The 27,320-nt window shown below is 40.1% G+C and overlaps 1 protein-coding gene across 8 annotated transcripts in view; it reads right to left on the bottom strand.

Annotated features, from left to right (window-relative positions):
- The window catches only part of kcnh2b (potassium voltage-gated channel, subfamily H (eag-related), member 2b), a 208,862-nt gene that overhangs the window by 175,278 nt on the left and 6,264 nt on the right, over window positions 1-27,320 (bottom strand). For 7 of the 8 annotated variants that reach the window (XR_006841390.1, XR_006841391.1, XR_006841392.1 and 4 more), the window contains exon 2: window positions 3,605-3,835. Coding sequence is in view for 5 of the 8 variants with exons in the window: in XM_046370884.1 (XP_046226840.1) it covers window positions 3,605-3,835 (231 nt within the window). In the remaining 3 variants the exon portion in view is untranslated. Of the gene's footprint in view, window positions 1-3,604; window positions 3,836-5,009; window positions 5,042-27,320 lie in introns of those variants that run through there. The other variant, XM_046370889.1, reaches the window with a different exon arrangement.

Raw genomic sequence — 27,320 nt, 5'->3', positions numbered from 1 at the left:
TTAAGAAAACTTTAACTCATCAGTGGTTACTGTCAGTCCTGTCCTTTCCAACTGGATTCCTTCTTGTCTCCAAAAGTCTCCATAATGAGTTTTGTCAGATTATTGGATCAATAACACTAACAATAAAACAGCGGCCTCATTTTATCAACTGAGCTCCATACGGTGCATTCAGGGTCTCCGTGTAAATTACAAACATACTGTATTCCATTCACATACAATTTTTCAGATTTGTTGCACCTAGTTTATATGGCACTGAAAGAACTGTATTTTGTTCACACTTAATTTAGTTCATTCATAAATTTAATCTAACTTCATGGTGTTCTTTAGTGAATTTGATATTCCAACTTCTAGTCGATAAAACAAAGAAAAAAAAAATCCAGATGCAAACCAAACCATAGATTTGGAGAATTGTTACAGTGTTGTCTCAGTGCTGGAAGGTATCATTTGAGTAGATACGACATGATCTGCAATAACAGTTCCAAATCCTTTACTGTGGCTAAAAAAATACAGTGCATCCCTAGTTACATGCAGTACACTTGTAAACTAAGAGACACTACACTAGACTTAAGATAGTACTCATCCAGCAGAGGAGGAGTACCAAAACATATTTCAATCTAGTCATATGAGTGTCCCTTGGTTACTGTGACAACATGATGAGGGCCTCTCTAAAAACTCCATGGCAACATGACAAACACAACTACCATTCATAGAGAAGGTTATGACTGGTGTGTAGGCGCAGCCCATGCGTGTGTGTCTGTGTATGTGCTCTTATGGATCATCAGCTGAGCTCAGCCACAATAGATAAAAGCTTTTAACACTATTCTGTCCTCTCAGCACTCATTACGTCCTTACCACAAGCATGCAGAAGACAGAAATTCTGTTGGGTTTTCTGGGGCATTCTGTGGCTCTTCTGTGAGACCTGGAGACACTGAGGAATGCTCATTCTACTAATTTTCCTCTTTTTCTGATGAAATGGCAAGTGTCTGATAAGATTTTAACCGTCATTTTCGCTCTGCCAACCTGGAACCACATATATAAGTGCAAGTAAACATAAAAACAACAACGATGCCTCAAGTTGCATTGCTAACTCTCAATTACTGCATGAAACAAACTTGATCGGGGTTAAAACAGACTGCAGACAAACCGCATGATGATTTGAACAAAGCCAACCATTCTTCCTTTGCTACGTGGTCAAGGTCTAAATGTGATAACACTCTCTGGAGGCGTCCTGCCAAGTCAGTCAATGGACTTGGTAGATGAAACACTACCTGCTTCACATCATCCATTTTACTGCAAAACATCATCAGTTACACACCTTACCATGTGTTACTACTGTCTAATATTAGTCCGCTACCATAATCATTTTGTGTGTATTTTATGAAAAGTACTATCTGTCAACAACATTTCATGAAATATGTATTAAAATGTCCCTTTGTTTAAATCAAGAGTAATGCTTTTCTTAACCCTTTTCTTCAAAGTAGGTTATCTATGCACACTTTTTCCAGTGAAGCCCTACGTCATATTTATACTGCTTTATAAGTAGATTCTCAAATAGAAGCTGCCCTTCATGATCTGTGGAGCAACTCTAAATCCTAGTCCAATACAGAATGCACTACACACAACCCCGGGCAAACAGAGCAGATGCTCAAAGCTACCAACAGAAATGATGCCGTGAGCTTGTCTGCAGTAAAAGCAAATCAAACTTGTACAACAAGAAAGCTAATGAGTAATGTTAGCTGCTTTTGAGATGCTCTTGAACAAAGAACATGACCATCATCTGTTCCAAGGAAGTTGTTAGATCTGCATGTGAGGTGTGAAACTATGTATAAATTGAAGGAAAGTATGCTCAGTTGAGCTTTCTGGAAAGGGATGGACGAGGCTTTGAGCAGAGTCTTCATATATAAGGAGGAATTTCTGTTAAATATATGTGTTTGGGGATGTACAGACTCATCTGTCCCTCATCACCTCCTCTTGTTCTCTCCAATAGCTCTATTTTATGGATATTCATTCAGATTAGCTGTTGCTTTCAGTATCGTCATTACATGAATCACTTCCCTCCTAAAGCTACATACTACAATGCTATAAATGTTTGTTAACACGATAACATCTCTTAAGTAAGAAGTGAGAGGGCATGTACAAGCTACTCCTTCCTAGCAGCTTTACAGCTGCCAGGACCAACCGGCCAAGTCTCTTGCAGGCATTAAATGTTGCCTCCAAATCCTTTAACTATGTGTTGTTAGCATGGCGGAGTCTCGTTAACATAGCCAGCGAGACAGAAATGACAACACTTCTGTAATTCTATATACAGGGTTGTAGCTTTTAACAAGGTACTCTTGTATAGCAGATCGCTGGTGTGTGCATATCCACATCTCCTATATAAACAGTGGAAAGTGAAGTGTGCAGAGGGGAGGGCTGAATTGGCAAAGCACTCGTCAGAAGTATCATGAGACAGCTGGCGCCATCTCTCTGTTGCACCCTGTCTCTTTTGCATGCTTTCTCTCACCACCAACAACGCTTTCAGATTACGTGAGAAACACACTTTCAGTGTCAGTCACTGTTTCTCTCGCTCACACACCACCTCTCACCCACTGGTTTTTCCTCACTCGTCAGAGCTGTGCCGTTTTCCTGCCTCTTAGTCATCTTTCGCTGGTTTACCCTCTGGTTTCTCCCTCTCTCCCTCTCTCTCTTTCTCTTTGTCCACAGGTGGAAAATGTCCAGCTGATGCTTTGGCCAGAACCCAGGGAGTTGTTGACTTTATTGGCATGGCAGCTCTTCATCACCATGGTAGCCGTCTATCGTTGCCATTGACCAGCATCCTATTCCCTGGTCCAGGTCCAGATGGCATGTGCGCAGACAAAAATACACTCTTGCCACTTGAGAGAATTCTCGAAGGGTTTCCCCTATTTACTTTCCTCTAAAGTACATCTGACTGTAGAGGTTAATTAAGGTAAGGTATATTGTAAACACTCATTCAAATACATGTTTGAAAAAGAAGAAATCAGGCACTAAGAGTTGTGAAAAAGAGAAAACAAAACATGCACTTTTCGGTAAACAGTAGTCAGGTCACCCACAAATAACAGCTCATACACTAGCATGAGCTGTTGTGTGTTTACACTACACAAACAAATACTGAGGCCAACTGAGAAACAAGTACATTTTATCCTGACAAATTCATTCAACCCCATAAAAATTTCACGTACAATCATATACACATAAAGACGTGCACACGAGTACCTTCCATATACTACATACAAGCAAACTCAAACACAGCAACTAATACTCTGCGAACTTCATGTTTATTAAGAAGACAACCCGTAGTGCCTTCTCCAAACACAGTGCATACTCACACTGACCTGACATTTTGTTTGTGTCCATCTCCATCTCCACTTTCTATGACTACATCACTGCCAACACAAACATTTATGCAAAACCACAAGCAAAACCTATTGAAACTTCTGCACATAAGCTATACACCTCAACAGGCCAAATCAACAGTCACACACAAACCTCTGCACGCGCGCGCGCACTCACTCTCTCTCTCTCTCTCTCTCTCTCTCTCTCCTACAACCACACAAACATATTTCAAATAGATTTTTTTTCCTACCATCTTTGCGGTAAAGGTTGATCTCCACTTTCCTCTCCTCCGAACCAAGCAGGGCCTGTGCCATCTGGGCGATGGCCAGTCGTTTGGTATCAGGTCCGTACAGGAAGTTACATGTGCATGGCTTTTGCATGATCTCAGCACGAGAGTAACCACACATGTGGCAGAAGCCATCGTTGCAGAAGATGATGGCGCAGTTCTCCACTCTTGCATTGGCTATGACGAACTTACGGCCTGTAAATGGAACGAGAAAAGTTTACTTTTCACTTAGACGGCATCATCCAATTAACATCCAACATCCAATTAAGTAATGGCACTGAAATGTGTCATCATAGTTTACTCATAGTCAAAACTGGGGGTATTTAGGCATATAGTTAGTGTAACTCTGTTGCTGTTTTCAAGCAATTTTAACCTCCTGTTGCCCTGCCCACTTCAAAATAAGAGTCCCACTTCACTTTAACATCAAGTGTGTCTGTGTGACCACAAGTTTGCATGCGTGTGTTTATAATTGTGATCAAAGGAATAAGTCGCGACTGCAACCTTGGTAGCTCCGTCTCCCACAAGGCTCTGATGTCTCTCTCCCTCTGAACCACTTACTGAAGAAGGAGTCTTTGAGTTCCATGGCCTCTACTCAATGTCACATATTTGCATATACACACTTACCCAGCACACTGATTCTTTACTTTGCCATATTAGATTTTAGTAATCAGTCATGAGTTTCATTAACCAGGTGAATCTTTCCTGAGTCTTGTAGGAACACATACAACAACATATACATATACACACACATATATATATATATATATATATACTGTATATATAGACAAAAATGTTCAGACACACACAATCTCTTTATTATTGAATTCAGCTGTGTTATGGGGCTGTTTTTCAGGGGTTGGGCCAAACCCCTTACTTTCACTGAATGGAAATGTTAATGCTTCAGCATACCAAGACATTTTGGACAATGCTATGCCTCCAACCCCACAGCAAGGAGGGGTGGACCAACTCCACACTGGTGTCCATGCACTTAGAATGCAATGTCCCCAATGTCCCCATTGGCGTGTAGGTCAGCTGTCCAAATACTTTTTATCCATATAGTGTATGTGTGAGAAGGTGAGTACCCCCTTCTCACGGTCTCCCACGAGGGAGCGGGTTTGGTGACGCTGCAAGGCCGCGTTGGAAAATGAAAAGACTTTTCGGACGTTGTGGCGCATGTATACGCGGATGCGTGTGCGCACACACACACACACACACAAACGCACACGGAGAAATGCACTCTGTCGTCAGTTGATATATATATATATATTTTAAATGCTTGGTCACATGTTTGGCGTGGCGTACGCCATGGACGCTTCGGCGCTGAAAATTCAGCCCGCTGCGTCGCTCACCTTCCACAACCACAACTCACCCGTGTCAGTTTTCTCCCCGGTTTAGCATCCACTGGATGCCATCCAGGCGTGTGGTGAGGTACCCACTACTCATCCACACTTCAGTTCAGTTTGTAAAGACTCTGGTTTTTCATACACTCACAGTCACCCGCACTCCCAGTCCGGCTCCACTGCGCCTCTGCGGAAGCGCGCGCCGCTGCAGGGGCGGACTTTATTGAGCACGGGGCAAGGGGGCACGGCCCATTGCACCCAGGAGGGGGGGGTTATGTTTTTTATGGTGTTGGTTATGTGGTGTTTGTGTAAAATTATTGTGTGGTGTGTACATATTTGGTGTGTGGGTAAATTAACTTGTGCATTATTTATTTGTTTGTATTTATTTATTATGATTAGAGTATTGTATGGGCCATTATGTTTATTGGTAATCCCCTCCATAATGGTTTGGACCATTTGGGCTCTACAAGCAGCCCTATTTAAAGGAGCCTCATTTTACTCTTGTTGTTCCTTGGGAGAACTACCATGTGCTACTGTGAGTGTTTGCTATTGCTGTTTTTGATTCCTGCATTTTGGTCTGGCTGTGAAAACCTTGTGTTCCAGGAGAATAAAAGGGCTTTTTCTGGTACCTGACGCTTTGCTGTGTTCTATTTCCAACCTCTCCCGCCTGAATCCGATCTTGGCGAGATCCCGTTATTCGGGGAGACCACTCTGGTCCCTCACAGTATGTGTTTGAACAATTTGTCATCACAGCTCATCATATATAAATACTTTGTCATTCTCTTGCAAGTCTCATCCAGATCACTGACTTTATATAAAGATGGATGACATAGGAACTGGCTAAAAGTGAAGCCAAAACGTTTGATCACCCCCTAGTGGCTGGCAAGTCATAAATCTAATTGCCTCCATGTCAAATAAATCTTTCCCAAAGATGGTCTCTGTCATTTTAGGTAGTTCTCATCATGCTAATATTCATTCAAGTGTTCACTTGTTTTAAAGTTTGGTTATTGATTAGTTATTTGATGCTATAAAAGGAAGATGAACTGCTATGAATGACAGCTGAGTGTTGCTTGTCGTCTGGTCAGATGGGTGTATGAGGAAGATCAGTCCAAAATGGCAGAGTTTGTATTCAGGATATTTTGGCTGGAGACATGTTGTCCTTCTCTATATATACCATCAGTTCAGACGCACAAGGTTCTCATTGGTGACCCTTTCACATCTGTGGCAGACGCACAAAACCTTGACACGCGTTTAACATGAAACACCACTTTGGTTAAGTGCAGGTACTAAATATCTGTGGCTACATTTAGGAAAATACAAGTGGTTCCTTTCACAAGAGATGCAAACTACAGTTTCTTGGGTAAAAGTCGTGTGTGTGACCTGTCACTGTACCCTGACCTTCATCCTTTGTAATCAGTATCGCTTTGTGCACCTGCTCTGCTGGTCTGTGTTTGCATTGGAGGTACATTAAAGCCCAGTGGGTCTCATTCAAACATAGAAGGTACATTGTGCATCTGGATGAGATGTCAGGGGAGGTGCCAAAAAGACGATATTTGATGCCCTGGGTATGAGGCCAGGCTCATGTGTACCTGTGCATAAGGCCTCTGGAGGTATTGATTGTGTTTGTGCCACATCAGGGTGATATTTTGACAGACTGATGGATGGCCTTCACTAAAGACATTTAAGCTTCTGAAGAGCCCCAATGTTCCCTGTTACTTTCACTTAGCCAACTGTGAGGAATACTGCATTCATAAATAGTCAAGATGGTTAGAGGGAATTGGGAATGGCTGGTGACAGTGGATGAGACGAGAAACAGCAGGAGAGCTGGATGAGGATGAATAAATGGATGGAAATGGGTTGATTGCTTGCACTATACTCCACCCTGCACACTACCTTACTTTGAACTACCTCCAGTAAAGTATTTATTTCACTTATTTTATTTTGTGTTACCTTATTCTATTTTATTTTTATTATTTTTTATTTTTTTATTATTTTTTATTTTATTTTATTCTTCAATTATATGTTACTGTTATGTTCTATGTATGCACCAATCACCAACACAAATTCCTAGTAATGTGAAACCTCTTCACTTACATGGCAATAAAGTCTTTTCTGATTCTGATTCTGATTCTGATTTCATAGAAAGACTTTCGGATGGAATGAAGACCGAGAATAAACAGGATAAATCGAGAAAGGGGTGGATAGAGGATAATGAATGGAGGGAGATTTGGATAAAAATATTAGGTGGATAGGGGAGATGTGTATCTAGAAAATGTACAAAGTAATGAGGCCATGAATGGCAAGCATGATAGTTCATTACAAAATCTGCAGTTTATTTGAGTGTACTTTTCGCTCCAAGAGCACACTGTTTGCCACTGTTTACAGTTTTATTACATCGAGGACACTTCAAAAATTGTCCCAATAAAACGGAGATAAAATGCAAAGGAGCTGCTGATTATCCTTCAAGATAATCAGTAAAACAACTCTAATGCTAACAAGAAACAGCTGAAAATCTTGTTGCACTGTGTACATTTAATCCACTTAGTTTCAGTTTCACATCGCAATTTAGCAAGATGACATACCCACGTCCTGTTGTTATCTACATGAACTCCATTTCCTGAGACCTGCAGTCGATTGATTTGTTAAAGTGAGTCCTTCTGACATTGGCTTGATGTAAATTAAATTCCTCTCTCTGACATCCACTCGAAAGATAACTGAAATTTTTATTAGAATTTTTCAGTTTTTCTCCAAGTGACTTTTTATAAAGGCCTCAGACCAAATGTGCTATCTCAGTGTGTCCATTTTGGTTTGCTTTGCATTGTTTTTTTTTTTTCTGGCTCTGACAATAGCCAGCCAGAACTTCCTGTAACTGGTCCAAAAGTTCTAACAATCCAAAAATAATTTACATGAACACATATACACCAGTAACAAATCATGGCTGAATTTTATCCAGACGTAGACCACCTCTTTTTGTCAGACCAGGGTTAGGGTGTTTGGTCCGACCCTTGATCTGTGATTTTGGTTCAAAAAATAAAACTAAGAAATCCTAAACTCTGGTACAATAGAGATGTGAAAGGGTCCTAATTGTCTGAACCTACTATGCACCAATGAATCTGAACAGTACATGATTACAAGTAAAATTTGAATGCAAGCTTTGAGCGTGGTTACATATGAAAAGCATTGTCCAAATCACATCCCTTTCCTTTAAAAATAATTTATGGAGGTCAGTTACATATGAAGCTTTATCCAACATGTTGGTGCACCTCAACTACCAACAGGTATCCAAAAGCACTTGTGTAACCGTCAAAGGCTAAAAATGGAAACATCCAAAATCAACAAACAAAGCTCTCCGAGGCACCAGCCCTACTCAATCAACATTTTGCATTACATTATGAAAAAGATGGATCAGAAAGGTGAGAGATTTGGGCATTTAGTGGGATTCAGGATTCAGGACCATGTCCAGGTCTGTCTGCTGAAGTTTTAAGAAACAAAATAGTCACTCAGATTGTCTGGAAACACATTTGAAAGCCCCTAACAAGGCCACATTTCAGGCAAGACATATCCATTGTAATGAGAACAAACTCTTGAAGACACAAAAAAATATTTTTCAGTAAATCTCATATGGGAGGTGTTCGGCAGAGGAGTTTTTCTGAAAGGCTTGGATAAAAGGACAGAGTCATGACCATTAAGCTTTCTGGGTGACATAAATTACTTTGGCCACAACATTATTGTTGCAGTGAACAAGCCATGCAGGTCCTTAATACACCCTGGGTCACAAAAAAACAGCCTGACAGTTTTGGTAATTTCCATTCCATGTTGGCAGAACTTCACAAAAGTTGCCAGTGATAAATCTTCCTCAAGGACTTCAGGCTGTGAAAAGGGAGAGATTTTATTCCTGTAATTGCTTCTTGCTCAGTTTGTCAGACTTTAGACCTTGATCACAATGCACATAAAGCACAGTGCTAGCTCCTGAGAAGCAAAGTTTGAAATGCTGGTGAAAGGTAAATGACTGAAATGAAAGTGAGAATGCTAACACAAATAAAATTGATTTGATTGAAAAAAAAAAAAAGCAACTGAACTCAGACCAACTTATTTTAATTTCTACTTTAACTTAAAATGTTCCGTGGTGGTGAGCACATTCATTCTACAATTCTAGACGGGTGCTGGCGGGGGTAGCAGAAGAGTGTGACAAGAGAAACTAAATTACTACCTAGCGGTTGTTTGGCTCCACGCACCACTCATGTCCAACCATGCTCATGTAATATATATAATGAAGATGTTGAAGAGTTTAATAAAAAGTAGTTTTTAACTCTCATAATTGTATTTAACTTCCATCATGTATGTAACTTTTATATAATCCACTTATTTATTTCAACCCAAACCACAGTCTGTTCCTAAATCTAACCAAGTATTTTTGGTCCTGAAACCTAACCAAACTGCTACTGTCACAACATTAACAAAGACAACCAAAGCCTGCCTGTTACTGGTGCTCTCCAACAGTCACAGACTGTTCTACCTATTCAGTTGTTTAGGCATTCGGGACATGTTGGATTGAAATAGTGAAATATGTCTACCTTTCTAGTCTTGATTACAGCTCCTATGCATGTAAATGAATGCGTCTGCAGGTGTATCTTCCCTGATGAAAGCTTCTTTTATAATACTGCAAAGGCACTGTATGTCTGAATATATTCACAGCCTGGGTCTTTCTCTACCATTGGCAAGATTTTGGGAGAAGATAATACATCATCCATTCCCCGTATGATGAATGAATGAACAAAAATTAAAACAAACTCCACGGACTGAGGCAATTTTTCTTGCTAAGTGTTCTTCATTAGACTTGATTATGCAATGGCCCCTGAACAGGAATTATCCTTTAACAAGGAAGAGAGTAGACAGTCATTATTCCCTCTAAATTATAGCTCACAGAGGTGATGCATAGCAAATCTCCCCCTCTGAATCCCTGATTTATAAGTTATTTCATAACCAGTGAGAAGATGCTAGGAGATGCTTAGACATTAATGCACACTTCATTTCTTTTCAGAAGCACAGATTGGTGATTGGTGATGATATTTAAGGCTTCTGAGTTTCCGACTCCAGCTCTCTGTGCACCACAATGTTTTGGAGGAACTCTACAGCCCCTGCAGTTATTATCGCGTCGGAATGAGTTTGGAGGCGGCAGCAAAGTGATTTATGGATTTGTTTCTGTATCAATTGTTGAGCCATAACATGGATATGTTGGTTATTATTGTATTGATTGAGTGCACGTTTGTGTGTCTGAGTGTGTGAGGCTGAGGGTGTTGTTTTTATTTTCTCCGCATGCACACAAGATTTCTGAAAGAGCGGATGATGATGATGCATCAAATACAGACTTGGAGCAGCAAAGAGAATAAGGAGGGAATGGAACAAGAGAGAAAGCAGCAAAACACAACACAGCGCGACCCTGTTTAAAAAATACAGCGACACACCGTGTACCTCGCCGGCGGATAAATAAAAGGCTTTTAATCAAGAGAGATGTCAAGACCACACTCACCCAGCATGCTGCTGATGATGAGTACTTACAGAATGGCCTACATTCATATATAAGCCTAAATCAACAAGTAGGCCTGATTAAATAATGGAGAAACATTCATAAGCAAATATGTTAAAGTGACAATTGATTAAGCACTTCACTAATTTTTTGCTTGGCATGATGTATCTCACATGTCACAATCTGTTTGCCCATTTCTAAAAAGCCAATTTAAACAACACAATGCATTACTTGTATATCCAGAATGTCCCTCTCAGGCAGGAAAGATCACTTTGCAATGCTTTTCTAAAACTGTGATAAAATCACTGTTGCAAAAATGAAGCCATTTTTTAAATATGCTATGGTTCAGTTCTATCTAGGTACAAAAAAAACTTGGTTAGAGAGAAATCATGGTTTGGGTTAAAATTACTTGTTGGTTTAGGTGAAAAGCAATTCTGGTCATATTTTAAAGAAACCAACGTTGGCAGGGAAAAGGAAGTGAGCAGTGGGCGATTCAGATTGGAAAAACAACTCAAAAAAATGTTGGTGCACGACTTGCCGATTTGGTTGACGGTTGAATATTTGTTAGCATTAACCATATTTTAGTAGTTTTAGGAATGTACTGCACCATCGTCTAACGCTCAATAAAATACAACACATGTTCTTTGCAGCAGCCACATTGTCCCCACACTAAGACATGAGAGCTCAGGAACACACTGAGGTTGGAAGAACAACTTCCCAACTCAGGAAGGTAAACAAGTGACTGGTGTTGTTCTGTGGCACTGGCTGAACTGACTGAAGCTGTCGATGTAGGAGGACAGTCTCCATCTGTAAAGGGTGGAGCTCACTCCCAAAACTTTCCCTGTTAATGGCTCTTTAGACTTTGAACAAACTCTTTTCTGCTTTTTAATCTTGAAACTCGTCATTTCTTTGGTAAAGAAGTTGTGTATTTTGGGGGTGTTTATTCTCTGGGTGAAATTATGAGAGTAACATTGAGTGGTTTCAGTCATCTGGGGTCCCTTCAAACCAAGAAGAGTCTCAGTACATTCACAATTGGTTTTGTGTTTGTTGCTCTGGCAATTTATTGTGCTATTTACAATAACATCACCATACTGTCTTAGTTAGAAGTTCAGACACTGGCTTTAACTGTAATCTGTCGCAGTTTTACTCACTTTAAGTTCTATCTCATATGAAAATAGTAGCCAGAAAGGCTAAGCTTTCATCTAAATACTTGTGTTTCTTGGCCTTTTACAACCAGTATTAGCCTTGTTACCACTATCTGAGATTTCAGTGATTACTTTGATTAGTACAAACTCATTAGATCAGATAAAATTGATGGCAAAAGCTACAAAAAGTTGTAATAAATCAAATTTTTAAAAAACTTTAAAGTTATCTCTGTGCCAAACTGCCTCCAACACAACAAAAGTAAAAAACGCACCTTCCACAGCATGCAGACTCAACTGGTCTACCTCAAACTACAGTTATTGTGCCATGGGGTTTCACAGAGCTGGAATTCCTGTGAGTAAAATCTGAATCGTCTTCCTCTACCTCCCCAAACTCACCCATCAATCAAAGTCATGTTACAAAACTCAAAACTGACTTTGCCCATTTTTCCACCATAAACTGAACATCCATCAGTGCAGCCCTCCACAATGAAAACGTCTGAGTCCATTTCCCCCCTACGTTAAGCACGCGATTATCATAACCCCCGCCCCCGCCCCTTTCCTTCATAAAACAGACATATCATATATCAAGGCTGCACGTCCGGAATTCAACAGGCTAATCTCATGGGAGACATAAACTGGTGGAAGAGCCTGTTCAGATATTCATGGAAACCGTGAAGATCGGTTGTGTGGATGCGCTTGATAGCCTGCCTCCATGAATTAGTGGCAGTAGCAGCCCTCAGAGGCTCATAAAGCTTGATGGGTTTGTCTGGGTGCAATGAGCACTAGGTAATACAAAGGCAGAGATGTGTGTGTGTATAAGAGTGTGTGTGCTGTACATTTCATTTTCCAGCCTTTGAGTAAGTGGTTTTTAGTCACAGATAATGGTCACAAGAACAAAGTAGATGTTTCTTGTTTTTTTTATTTTTTTTCAATCTGTTCCAAGTCTCTTAAAGAGCCTGAGCTTTTTAGATTGCATGATAGTTTAGAAGATGGGCCACACATGGATAAGCGCAGTCATCCTTCAGACAGACATGAAGATAAGAAGTCACAATGTCAATATGACATACCTTACATGGTGAATGAACATGAGAGAGAATACAAATAAACGCAAAAAGAGGAAAAAACAAGTACTGAAAGTGTGTTACTAATCCAAAACTAAAATATCTGACATTTGAGGAACTGTGTAGTGTAAGAGCATGTAAGTTTGGATGTAAAAAGGAAGATGAGAGAAAGAGAAAGAAGAAAAAGAGGTGAGACAGCAGATGTAGTGTGAGACTCTGTTATTCTAGTGTTTGTTCTGTTCATTGTTCAGGCCAAGGCTAGACATGAGGTAAATCTACCAATACTCTACCAGGGAGGTCAGGTACTGTATTATCACACTGCAGGCATTCAGAGTAGAAAATGCAAGAGGTGGCAATATTTGAAACCAGCGGGCAGCGTGTTCAAATTAAACAAGGGCAATGGTGGGCAGCTATTCACAGCAGGTAAATCGTATTTCCATTTAGTTCGGAGCACGCTTCTCTCAAAGGTGCTTTATAATGTCAGTTCATGGGCAGAGATGTTTAGCTTTCGTTGACTTCCGCTGACCTCTATCATAAACCGGCATGTGTCCGTGCTGTTATCTACCTCTCACAAGCAGGAGTACAGTGCTGTGAATGGGAAAGACTCCATGTGTATCCATGTTTAAAAACCTACCAGAGTATGGAGATGCAAATTGTTCAATATTACTGTCAGATATTATAAAATAAGCATAGAAATAAATAAATAAATACAACATTACTGAGTGAATGAATCAATTGTATGCAGACATTCTTAGTTAAAAACCCCAAGTAACAATTGTCACATTTATACACATGTAAATTTGTACATGAATACATTTGTATCACCTTTATTTAAGGATTATTTTCTCTGCTTTTTGAATTTACAGGAAATGTAAAGGATTATTTAATACAATCATGAAAATATTAAGTAATAAAGTAGTACTTTTATTATACTTTTTCAACCTGTTTCTTGTAACAATAACCATTCACATAATGATTATGTTTCCCAATGACTTCTTACTTATGATACTTATTTTTATCAGTCTTTTTGTCTGTCAGTCAAGAAAAACTGGGCCGAGACAGTCACTGACTGTCCACTCTGTCAGACCAATGCAACACCCATGTGAACAAATATTCCATAAAGTCTTCATTATGAAAAATATCAAATCAATTCAGTTAATATTAACGACACTGACTCTTCATACCTGTTGGGTCAGATAATCCCACTTGGTTCCAATGCGTGTTCCTTTATTTAAAGAAACAAGTGTCACCCTGTTGCAGCAGATTAATGTATGACAATCAAAAATTGACATCTAATATTCAGTTATATCTTTCAACAACATCTGTAGATTATTAAAGCAAACAGTATCTGTGGGATTATGACTCCATCCACACCCTCACTAACTTCACTACTGATTGCTGAAACTGGATATAAATTCTGAGGTGCCAAATCATTCAATATAAGCACAATATCTGTGTAGTTGTAGAGGATCCCCCTCTTGAAACAATAAAGTAGAATGAGGTTTGGGTTTCAGTGGGCTACTCTTCAAGCAACAACACTACTTCAACTATCACCAATTCCCCATCAATGGAGAAATCTATAGATTGCAGATAAATAGATGGTTGCCCCACATATCAAAAATGTTTAAGGGGCAAATACCGACCACCACAAGGAGTCAGCAGCTTGGTGACATCACTGAAAACATCTTGCTTTCTTCCTGCAATTTCCTTCTAATGATCTTTTGAAGCCAGAGAGGAGGGAGCTGATGGAGAGGCTGATTAAAGACAGGCTGCTGCTGTTCAGGAGGAAAACACCATTTCATATTCCCACTAACACAAACACACACATTCATGCGAGATGCACACACACACACACACACATACAAGATCTTATGTGCATGCACATATTCACACAGACGTACCAATGCAGACTGAATAATTCACTAAGACCAGACCTTGGGGGCTTTACAGTCTGCCAGTTTGTGTGTGTGTGTGTGTGTGTGTGCAAGTGTATGTGTTTGGAATCTCCTTGAGTATGCTGCGTAGGCGGATAAGGAGGGAAGCCCATGTGTTACAAGCACAAGTCAACACACCAGCTCTGTGCCTGCTAGCCACAGAGACAGAGAGATAAGAAGAGAACGGTGTGATTAAGGAGAAAGGAGAGAGAGAGAGAGAGATGAATGGAGAAATAAACAAAAGGGAAGGATGAATTGGAGAGGAATGCTGAGAGAAAAGGAGAGAAACCAGAGAAAGAAGCAGACGTATGTGATTGGTTGGGTTACAATGACAGGCTGAAGAGATTTTTTTTTTGGTCTCTACCCATTTCTAACTGTGCAATTGCCATGGAAACTGAAGATTTGACACATGCTAAATTCTCGAACGCAGAGAGCTGACACTCACAATAAATTCAGACGAAATGTGGGAGCCTTTATATCCTCGACTGTCTCATGTAAGAGCCAGGCTATCAATGTCCAAAAGCGTGAACGCTGTTTATTCTCAGATTTCTGGACCAATCACAAATCAATAGCAGCCTGCAGGTACTGGATTCCTAGTAACTGATTTATGCCATATAAGGATCCATTACAGTGTTGGCATTAACTGAGTGATATTCCATAGCAGCTTAGGCTGTTTCAAATGAGATTCTGAACTTTAAAAGACTGGCTAACAACCATTTTCTGTGTAAAGATATATGTGTATCCTTTCTTTTCTGGAAAGAAACTTTCCTGTATTACAGCTAAAAGGTACACTAAGATGTAATTCTGAAAACATTTTCAGCAAGAAAAACAAAATCTTGATTCATTTTTGAGCAGCACTGCCAAGTTGATTTACAAGTTGGTTTACAACTTGACTGTTTTGGTTGGAGATGCTGATGCTCGAATAAGATATCTACTGGCATTAAAGAGAAAATTTGTCAAAAAATATCCCAGAAAATCACTGTTGAATCTGCTCTGGATACCATGTATTCCATCTTTAGTGAATCCATTTCCTTTCTTATTTATACATAAATTCTTGTGATTTCTTTGCATTTGTTGGATACATACATGACTTTTTAACTGGAATTAGCTGATATTAACTGTTACTTGCCGTGAGCCAAGTTGGTTTGGATAAAAAGGTTTTACATTTGAACACACTTTGATTTAGAGACTGCCGGATGAATAAATCATTTATTATGGATGAAACACAGAATTGTTTGTGATTTGAACTTTCATTTCTGTATGCGGACAAATCCATTACATGTTGAGACTCTTAGTCAGTACTGCAATTAACAACGCCCATGTGTTTCCACACAGACATTCATACTTATGCACATTTCTATCACCTATATTAAAGGATATTTCTTTGGCATTTTGCCTGATGTGAGGAGATCTCCATCAGGTCTTAGGAAACCTTGAAGTGCCAAATGGTTTGTTACACTCTGTTTAGATGTTCTGGCAGTCCAGGCATGTAAAGGAGTCTCACTGGGTCACTTTTGGTGGACCCTGATATAGCAGTGGCTATCCTGGTCTCAGGATTCTCCTCATCCACACCTTGTAGCCATAAACCCAGAAGGCCATGTGGAGACATCTTAAGTCACTCCATCCACTAAGGAAGAACAAAAGGCGTGGCTGCATGCTCTGGAAATAGCTAGTAATGGGAATAAATAGCACTGTGGGTGAGAGGAAATGTCAGTACATTTTAATGCTGTAATGCAGTGTTTCCTCACCTTGCACCCCGCTGCCTTAGTGTTAAGTTTTGCTGGCTTCATTGATCTGAGCCATTGAGAGTTCAGTAGAAACGATAACTTGGAATAACCCAGTCAATTGAGTAACACAGTGTGTGACTATAAGGGGGTGTTTCCAGCTCAGGGCTGGTATTTTTCTTAGCAGTCATCAAAACTAAAAATGCACCCCTTCTGAGAGAAAGTGATGAGTCATCATTCAAAATTACAGCCTTTTGTATGATAGTTTGACTTAAAGATCAGGACCTTCCTACATTACATGAAAGTAATTTTCCTATTCTTTCAGGAAAAGAAGTGATCATTTAAAATCTATATGTAAATTTACCAGTATCCACTTTCTCAAGTCCACCTCCATATGATCCGTGCTAAATGAACAATGTACGCCGTAAACCAATCCAGCCTCAAGCTGTCACCTCACAGGTGGGACACACTCATGTCTGAGTCAGGGGCCTACTATTTACCCAATCAGTCAGTCATTTACCCCAAAACAAAAATGCTGCCGCAGCACAACACGTCTTTCCAAAACGTACTCGTATTTTTGTCCCATTAGATGCGATGGCCGGACACGCTCTTGGCAAAATGGAAGTGTGCACTGCTGGAAAAGTGCTGATGTCATCTGTGTGAGACCGCTGACAGGAAGATGTGGGGTTCTGTCATGTTTTGACAGCTCAAGCATTTATTTTAGTCCACACAGAGTTCCATTTTACAGCAGTTTCTAAACAGTGTGTATAAATAATACATTTCCAACACTGGGTTTTCATTTATTTACAGAACAGTGAAGTGTTGACAAAAGTACCTGCTGACACATTGCCTTCTCTGTCAGCCCATATCATGGGAGATACTCAGCACTTATTCTGGCAATTGCATGAGGAAATACAGGATTAGAGTAGGACAAAAACTCAACAGCTTACCTCACTATGTGTCAAGATATAAGATATTTTATATCACTGTTTATATCACTGCATTCAAACCAAAGGATGACATACATAAATATTTTTTTCTTTAAACTAACATGCCAGGTTATGATCAAAGTTACCTAGTTTATACAACATGTTGTCCGACTATAACTGAAGCTGTGACAGTTGAAAAGAGTGACAGAATTTCACATTAGCTTACTTTCTCACCCGACCAATCACATGTGAAATTTGCCTGCTGATCCCCCTGTGTGTGTGTGGGGGGAGCAGGTGTCAAGACATCCTGTGAGCATTTGACATGCACCTCAACTGAGATTAAATAAGAGCTGAAAAACTGAAATGCACAGCAACCAATATGCATCCTGGTGAGGTCAAGTTACATTAAATCTTTGCAGCCAAAAAGCAGTTAACATAGAAGTTGACTCTTACAGAAGGATCTAGAGCTTCCCCCAGCAAAACTGTTAGGCCAAGTGGCAAGAATCTTTTGGTACAGCCCTGCCACGAGTATAATATTAATCCCAGTTCGGCAAATATAGCAGTTTAAGAAACATTCAACATTCATTAAATACTCATGAAAAAAGTCTACAATAGTTGTTAATGTCTAATTGGTTGATGCTAAGTACTAACTTTTCAATAAACAGAATCATTAATGCATAACAGTTTAGCTTTGGGAAAGCTTACTGTAGCAATTAAAAAGTTTGTCAATGTTCTGGACCATCCAGACTCTGATTGGTTGATTCATGAAAAGTGAGGAGTACAATGACTTCATGAAAAGTTCATATGTCTGAATAAAATGTGCCTGACAGAGCTAAATAGCCATCCAGCCAGACTCAAACCCTGCTGATCTTATCCTGATTGTCTTATGTCTTACCACTTCAGCTGCAAAACCTTGACTAAGAGCTGAACTGGTATGACTGGACTCAATGGGCCACTCTCAGCTGTCCATCACAATTTAAAACACGAGTGTCAATATACAGAGCGTATTTACAATTCAAGTAAGAAACAGAGAACAGCGCAGCTCTCATCTGAACAAATGGGCCACCGTGTTCATATTCTTAATCCACTGTTAAGTACACCCATGATATTTCTACTGCAGGTCACTTGAAATAATTTCAATGGAAATAACATGTTCAGGAACAAATGAAAACACAATCTTAAGGTCACCTGACTCAAAGCTTGGATTCCCTCCATCCACACAGTTTGGGATTCAGTCATGCAACGTGTGCACTTTTCAGAGTACACACAGGTCCAGGCCCCCAGCAGTCGTTAAGAGTGCTAATCCCATAATCACCGCAATCCTTAATGGGCTGTTTCGCTCTGAAGTGTCTCAGGGTACAGTGTGTACAGCGTCTCCCACTGCCTTAACGAGGTTATGCAGATTTATGCAAATGAGGTTTAATCCCTGGGACGCTGGGGACTCCAGGGTCTTTAAGTCGGTTAACTGGCCTTTTCTGTGCCACGGCTCTTGGGGTGGCAGAGGAGTCATGGTGAATGAGAGAGGGAGTCCGAACAGGTGATAGGGAGACAAAGAGAGAGCGGATGAGAGAGGTGTGATCAAGTTTTTTCAAGGACCTGGAGGAGGGAGACTTGATGAATGGAAGGACGAGAGTGAAAGGGGCAGCTGCCAGGAGATAAAGTGGTGACATATAGTGGCACAGACAAAGGGCTGGGAGGGGGGCAGGAAAATACAGGGAGCCACCACAACTTTGGACTCCAAAGGATATGAGGTGGTTAACAGGCACACCCACACACTATTGAGCATGTGCTGATCACAACACTGATATGTGAACATGATACATTAATTTTGCCTGGGAAAGATCGTAAGACTGCAGAGAATAAAGTCTTCTCTCAAGCCCTGTTTGTTTTACTTATTATAAACCTGCCTTAGCTGTGGACATCTGTTTCACGCTGCTGCAGCACTGTATGGGCCAGCTGTTTTTAGTGGCAGTCATGGAGTGCATCGTGCTGATAAATCAATGCCAATGTCTTGTCTCTACACTATATGCACATGGCTGCCACAGTAGGCTTCATGATAAGGTCATGGTTATTATGGTCGGTGAAGGTTTGCAAACTAAAAAACTAAAGGGCAGAGACAGAGTGGTTACAATTAAAAGAAAAAAGTGAGCATTAATTGCTGGACAGCAACAGGATATAAACTTGAGTCTTCTACGTCAAACTAATATATATCACATACCTATGAGCCTCCACCACCTCCACACAGCAACATGAGGCAACAATCCTATTAAGGTCTCCACATTTTTTCTTCACCCAGTAAGCTCACAGCATTAGGGCAAAATGGATGCATGGTATTGACTGTGCATACATGCATCGCTAGATGGGATCAATGAGATCTTTGCATACATCAGTATTTACCTGCTACCCAGAAGCTTGCATCACACACAGCAGACAGCTCTGCTGAAGTTGATCTTCTCCTGCTGAACATGTGTGCACCTTCCAGCCCATGCACCCACTTCAGACACTGAAGTTTTTGTTAGTATAGTGCACACGGCTGAGGACACACGTCCGCATATGTGACGTGATTCACATTCCCAGCAATGGATTTGCATTATTCTGGTGATCTACAGGTGGCGATAATGTGGCAATGCAGAAAACTGCAAGCTAATAAGCATCGAAGTAAATAATACATAATTAAAAATATTTGTTTAAAATTGGCTTTGCAAAATATTTTTGCGAAAACAGCTCAGGATTGTCTCAAGGACCACAACAAGGGTGTAATTAGAATATTATAAGTTGCTATAGTTGTATTCAATGTTATAGAACAGTGTGGTATTTAGAATCATTTTCTGCTTTTGTTTTGACAGTCTAGAAGAAAGAAAAAGGCTGCTGTGCCATCCCCACGGAAGAGAACATGAGACCCACTGGGCACTCCAGCATGGCGATTCACCTCCCTGAAGTCAGGAGGAGATTTCAGGAATGACGCACAGGATGTGAGATGTGCACACATCACCGCTGCAGGAAGAAGCAGCAGAGCAGGCAGACGAAGAACAACTGCAAGAACTGGGCAAGAACTGGAAAGCCTGACCCAAACATGGCGAAACGTCTGGACTGGATATTTCTGATGACACTGCAGATCTTGAAGAAGAGTTGCTGGAAGAGCACTAAAAGTCAATAAAACAAAATAAAATAAAAGATAAGAGCTTTCACAGATGCCATCTGACGTGGCTTAATGATCAGCAGGACACACAGGACTAATGCAGCTTCTTACATGGTTCCATCAATGTCCCGAGCTCAGAGACAGCAACAGAAAAGACAGAGGCTGATCTGTCTCAATAACCAAGGACAGAAAGTGAAGAAATTCATGGATCGCTATTGGAACTCTGAGAGATACCAGAAAGAGGCACTGAGAATCCACCAATCCAGGCCTCCTCTTCTGTGAGGCTGTGTTCTCATGAGTAACAGATAAATTCTCTCAACAGGGATGTTTTTCTTTCTCTTTTTTTCAGAATGAAAGACTTCTTCACCCACAGATCCAACTGACTTCAACAGCATGTAAAGAGTGAACAGTCCTTTTGAGGAAAAGTCATTTCGAAAACTGGTACATTTAAAATTTTGAATTATTTGCTTTTAATTTACAGCATAATTATAATCTTACAACAGAGTTATAATCTGAGTTATACAAGAGTTCTAATTTATAAACCACACAGCCATGAGAGCAAAATACGGCAGGATCATATATGAAACATCATTTTGAGAGAGACTAGACCAAATAATCGTCGATCACTGTCTACTGTGAAAAGATTTACTACATTTTGATGATTTTCATCTTTAATCCTCTTTCATTTTGGCCTCAATGAAGATGCTGCTCTTTTTCCAGCTTTACAAAGCATCAAAGTTTGGAATAAACATTCTGATTGCCTTTGAGTCCTTGAGGTTCACCTGACAAAGTGCTGTTGATGCATTCAAGCTTGTCTCATCTTCTCACTGTGGCAAGAAAAAAACAAAACACAGCAGAGATACAGCGCTTGATGCCTTAGTCTTTGGGGGACACGGTTTTATAAAGGCACAGCCAATTAGAAGCGGATGATGTGGAGAGAGTTATAAAACTCTCAGAGATGCTTCTAACGTGTGCCATGATCTGAGAAAACATCTTTCCCTCGATTGCTGCGGAGCCACAAACCGTCATTCTGACTTTGAAAACCTAGTTTTTCAAAAGTGTTTTTGTGAAAGCTGGTTTCAAGGCATCATCATATGTTCAGCCTTCTCACAGAGGGGGACCAACATGCTTTCTTATTTATTGAATACAGCCAAACAGCGAACAGCTAAAAACTGCACTGACTGGTAAACCTGATCATGATGAAATCACAATGCAATCCAGCATTTGGTCTCCACATCCATTTTGTCCCCCTAACACCCCCTCCCCCCAGCATTTCCAAATTGTACTTCAGAGTAGCAACTACACACAACACAAGACAATACATCCTTTTAGTCTCTAATGGAGACATAATGGAGACATAAAAACAGAAAGAAATGGTACCAGACTTCCATCCTGACTGGATCACCAGTCAGTCTCCATTTTCCTTGCAGATTTGGTGCCCAGTGGCTGACAGAACTGCAGAGTGAAAGTGAGGTTTATAGGGAACCAATCCAAACTCTAATGGCGTCATTATTCTATAGCCATTACATTGTATTTACTTCATAATGATACATTAAAGCTAAAACTTGTTTACTGTCATTTAAATCAGTGAATAAATAAATAATGTCTCTATTAATTATTAATGTTGCATAATATAATATGCTGTAGCTAAGCTGCCTGCTTGTGCTCTGTTATTTTAATACTAGTTTCAACTGTAAGCTCAGATTTGACCATATAATCATATTTACAGAGAGCTACACTGAAAACATATTCAGATGTGGCCTTTACCTGTGATTAAAAAAAAAAAAAAAGGAAAATAGTCCAAAAGCTGATTTTGATGTCAGAGTGAACTCCTTGCATCTTGTATGTGAACCTTATTTAATCCCAGTGACCAAATGTCAACATTCAAACTGTTAATGCAACAATCAATACAACAAAGCTGAATATTTGGCACACTTGATATTTATAATTTGACCCAAATGCAAAAGTTGTTTACATTGTAAATGGCTTTATTTTCTTAAAGGAGAGAGGATTTAAACAACAGCTGCCTTAACATTCAAATCCAGATTTACAGCCTCAGTAATACTTATTTTGGTAAAGTCAAACTCTGGCAAAAGATCAAGTAAGGGTCTCAAATTCTCAGTTACAGAATGCATCTTCATCAAAGCATCCTGAGCCAGAAGTTGAAATTGGTGTGGTGGTCTGTCTTATTTTTATAGTTGGAATAACAAAACTCCTCCGGAATGGCCAGAATGATGTGTCTCAGGTTTTGGATTAAATCTTCTCTCTTGGTTTACAACGGCCAAAATAAAGCAATAAAAACTGAATTACTGCACAGGTGTAAGTGCTTATGAATAGGGTTTTGAACTGGGGGGGAAGGGGGGTTGTGTCACTGGTTCAAATCCTGGAAGCAGCTCAGACGATGAGGGTGGTCACAGTGAAACTAACACATGGTTTCCTTCTTACTGACATGTACTGTCACACATGTATGCTCTTGAGTAAAACTCAACTCACTCAGTCAAACTACAGTGGTTATTCTGGGCAGCTCCTGACAATGTCAGAATGTGACTATGTTGTTTTTTTTGGAACAGATAGCATTGTGCATGTGCATTGCACGGTCATGTTTTCATTCATCATGTATTTTATGTATTTTATATTTCTTAAATGGTGACATATGAATATATGGCAGGACACTTTTGAGAGAGAATATGTAGCTAGATTTTAATAATGTTTAATAATGATAAAGTACACATACTACTGTTAGATTAAATATAGACAAAGATTTGAAATCTACTATCTATCTGTAGGAAGAAAAGCACTGAGACAGACAATCCACAAAGGGGCATTTCCAGAAAGTTTTATCTCATTTCAGAATGACTAAAATAATATTTTTCTTACCCAAGAAATACAATCTTGTCAAACATTATTAGATTTAAATTTTTTCTTGTGAAATATTCAATCTATATTATTTTTTAGTTGCAATAAACATGACACATATAATATATATATATATCAAAAAAAAAAAGTAAAAAGGAAGTAAAAGAAAAACTAGTCATACATCCTAAACGCCTATAAAAGAGTAGCACTTATCCCAAATGTTTCCGGCAGTGTTAAAACCAAGAGAAATCTGTCATTTTATTCAAGTTAAGGGTGCATTTCCTTTTGGTTGTCTGTTTAGGGGCAGTAATATGCTCTTTATCCCCTCTAGTTGATTTAACCACCAGGGAAACAGGAAACATCAGATAATACATTAGAGAGCAAGAAAGGAAGTCGGCAGCTAGCTAGCTAACCTTATGTTAGTCTTTACTTGATGCAGTGCGATTAAACCTCTAAAACGCAACTTCATTCATGAACATGATTTCTGCTGAGTCAGCTTAGACAGATTTTAATCTGCAATGGTGGTCATTTAACCATAAAGACAATCATGGGAGTTCCATGATCCCATGCTACGACATGATAACATCAAACTCTTTTGTTATTGTTTTGATTGAGAAATTACAGTGCATTTAAGTAATAAGACAGAACTGTTGATCAGAATCGGAACAATTTTAAATACATGCAAAAAGAAATAAAGCATTCTCACATCATTGTATCACACACACATTTCTTTTCTTTTTGGTTAAAGGTGCAGTCTTGACTGCAAAAAGTTTGGATAACAATCTTTTTAAAACCTAAATTGAGCTGCACTTCATGCACCATTAAGTGCAACCTTGTTGAACTGACAGTTCGACAAACGTTAGCCTGGCCTTTGTGAAGACGCTATATTGTAGCATATAGCTGCTAAAGCTACGCTTCAGGCTAACAGACAACACTACGTTAAAGTATGTCTCTTTCCTTTTCTCTGACATACAGTACATATCCAACAGTAACCTCCACCACATCCCTCCTGCTCACCACGACTGCCACTTCTAAAGAATGAACTGATGCAGACATTGCAGTGGCAGCTAAACTCGACTTTAGTTCGACTGTCGTGGTACTTTTGTAATGAGCGGGCGGGGGGGTAATGTGACCCAGGTGAAAGTGCTCATCATCAGGTCTAAAGAATTAGAATGATTAATAATCTTATGTTGTCTTGACTAAGTTGACTACAGTTTCAAGCTCATTTATCTGAACTCTTTAAGATCATACTGTTTTGTAGTGGCATGCTTTTATGCTAATTTCAATTAAAGGGACTTTTCCCCCCAATGGCAGATTTTTTATGTTTGGACCAATCTAATTTCTCTATTGCAATTATTATGCTTGTGTGTTGAGCAAGATTGTTTTCTTTGTCTTCATTAGGCCTTGGAAATGGAAAGCTTGAACTCAAAAGCATGCTCATACAGTATCCATATATCACACACACAACTTCTTCCCTCTCAGGATCCCTCAGCAGGTGCCATGTTGCCCAGTTGGATGAATGCCCATTTCAGATCAGAGGGCAGGTAGGCATGACAGCATGGGGGGGGTGGGGGGGGCATCTGCTAGGCACGGAGAGATGGAGAGAGGGAAGGAGGAAGAGAGAAAGAGAGAAAACAGGTTGTCAAAAAGACAAAGAGCAGACGGAAGAAAGGAGCGAGGTGGAGAAGGAGAGCAGTGCGAGAAGAGTGTTTACAAGCTCCAAGATTTTACAAGTATGTGTGTGCGCTCCAATCTGTGTGTGTGTGTGTGTGTGTTCTTTTGCGTGCCTGCTTGGTAACGTGTGGGTGTATGTGCATGAACGAGAGAAAGAAAGAGAAGAAGACGGGAGAGGAGACCGAGAGTGAGACGGTGTGTTTGCGAGAGACGAGTGATTTCACACCAATAAAGTGCAACCATGAGGCACTGACTCACTCCTGACCTGAGCACCAGTGTAGCAGTGTTGATGTGTTTACACCCTACCAGTGAAACAGATGGAGCAGAGAAATAAAGCTAACCGTCGGAAACAGACCCTCAATCCTGTATCTATTCTGCACTGCAGCTGTGGGAGCATTAATGTAGAAGATCTGATTTCCTAAACATCGAGGATGACTTTGAAGCAGTAGGGATGTACAGTAGGGAAAAAGCTAAACGATGGCTATGTTTGTTCTGCACCACTGCCACAGCAGTAGTAAAATTAGACCAATCCAACTAGCAAGCCCACATATGGAACCTTCAAATGTCTCATCACAGCCTAATCCACGTATACAAGCCATATGTCGATGTATGTGTGGAACATCTACATGCACTCAGCATGTTTTTTTCCTCACAGAGGTGTAAGCCAACTCTCCCTCTCTGCACTGGGAAGATCAAGGCTCTGTGCCTTACGCAAGTCTGAGCTGAGCTCATCAAAGCACGAGGAATCACAGAGGCATTGAGCTCTAAACGCTCAGGTGGACAACCTGCTGTTGCAGGAAAACAGGACTGTCTGACTGAGAGGAACACTGAAGATAGTAGAGGCACTTTAAACTAACTTAAAAAGGATTACACTTAAAAGTTTCTTTAATTGTATAGACACAGTATTTTACCGATAAATGGCACTGGTGGTGCCATACTGTACTACCTGAGTGGTATTCTGTATTTCTGGGATTTTAGCATTGCAATTTTGCAGTTCTTGGTCAGATATCAGAAATCTGTGTTGTAATTCTTCTGGTCACATTCATCTTGACACAGGGGACCCCTTCCTGAGGTTTCCTCATTATCAGTCATGCCTGCATTTCATGGCAAAATTGAAGCATTTTACACATGATTTACAGCCAGTTACGAGACAGGAGTGGTGGTATAAATACATCTTTTGAATAAACTGTCCCTTTAGCAACCAAACTAACAAGATTGCAAGATGAAATTTGCAACTGGTTTACCGACAGTTACCCAACTAGCAAGTCTCGCTTGCTAAGCTTGGGTAATAAAACCCAACCATGTAATAAGTTGACCGATAATGCTGACAATAATGACTGACAGCTTTTTAGTGTGAGAAATGAGGATTTTGCCGTCTTAAACAGGTTATTAAAGGATGATGCTGGTGTTTTTGTGAAAGAAACCAACAATCTGTTAGTTTGTTTCTGATTTCCCTGTCTGTTGCACTCAGCTCCAAGCCCAGTGGTTATTAGCGAAGACAAAATCCTGGGTCAAAAATATCACATATAGCCTTCATCCTACAGCAAGCGCTGTTTTTGGCAAAGGCTACAGGAGAAAACAGCACATTTGTTTATAATTATTTTCAGCTGTCGATTACAACACATTTGGTGCACTAGTGAGTAGTTCCAGGATGCACCAGGATAGTGTGTGCTGGACTGACACCAATATCCATGTGTGAAAATCTGATTATCAGATATTATCTTGTACATGATATGGCAAATCATGTCAGCTAACTTTAAAGAATAAGATACAGGCTTTGGATACACATGCAAAACTTGCTTTTAAGATCTTCAAAGCCACTTTGATAATTTCATAAATGTCTCCGTGTTTAAAGTTTAAAAGCCAACGATGACTTAGTTATAAGTCATATTATCAGAATGAGCTGCACCTCATTTTGCACCTTACAGTGCAAACACTGTAAGAGCTCATTTTCACTGCTTAGTTCAATTTATTTTGAAAAAGATGGAGAAGGCAAAACCTGACCTGGTGTTGAATAGTATTCTACCTTTTTCCTGCTGTGTGGGTGTATGAGGGTGGGTGGGTGTGTGGGTGGGGGAGTCAGGGGGGCACTTGCCATGGCGATGAGGTGTTTGTACTTGAGCTGTAGAATGGGAACATCCTCCCTGGAGGACAGTGGCTCTGAGGCTTGTAATTGGGCAAAGTCTTCTCTAAGGAACGCAGAACAGGCAACAACACGCGACCCAAAAGGATGCTGCGACCTCGTACTGAGGCCAAATGTGTTGTTGGTTGTTGTCAGGGAGGCACGCGGTCTGTTTGTGTGGTCTTATCTGTGTGGAGGAGCATGGCTATCAAACATGGAGGATCACAGT

The sequence above is a fragment of the Scatophagus argus genome, chromosome 18, assembly GCF_020382885.2.
Source record: "Scatophagus argus isolate fScaArg1 chromosome 18, fScaArg1.pri, whole genome shotgun sequence".
In the NCBI taxonomy this organism is placed as follows: domain Eukaryota; kingdom Metazoa; phylum Chordata; class Actinopteri; family Scatophagidae; genus Scatophagus; species Scatophagus argus.
This window is presented reverse-complemented; position numbering and strand designations above follow the sequence as displayed.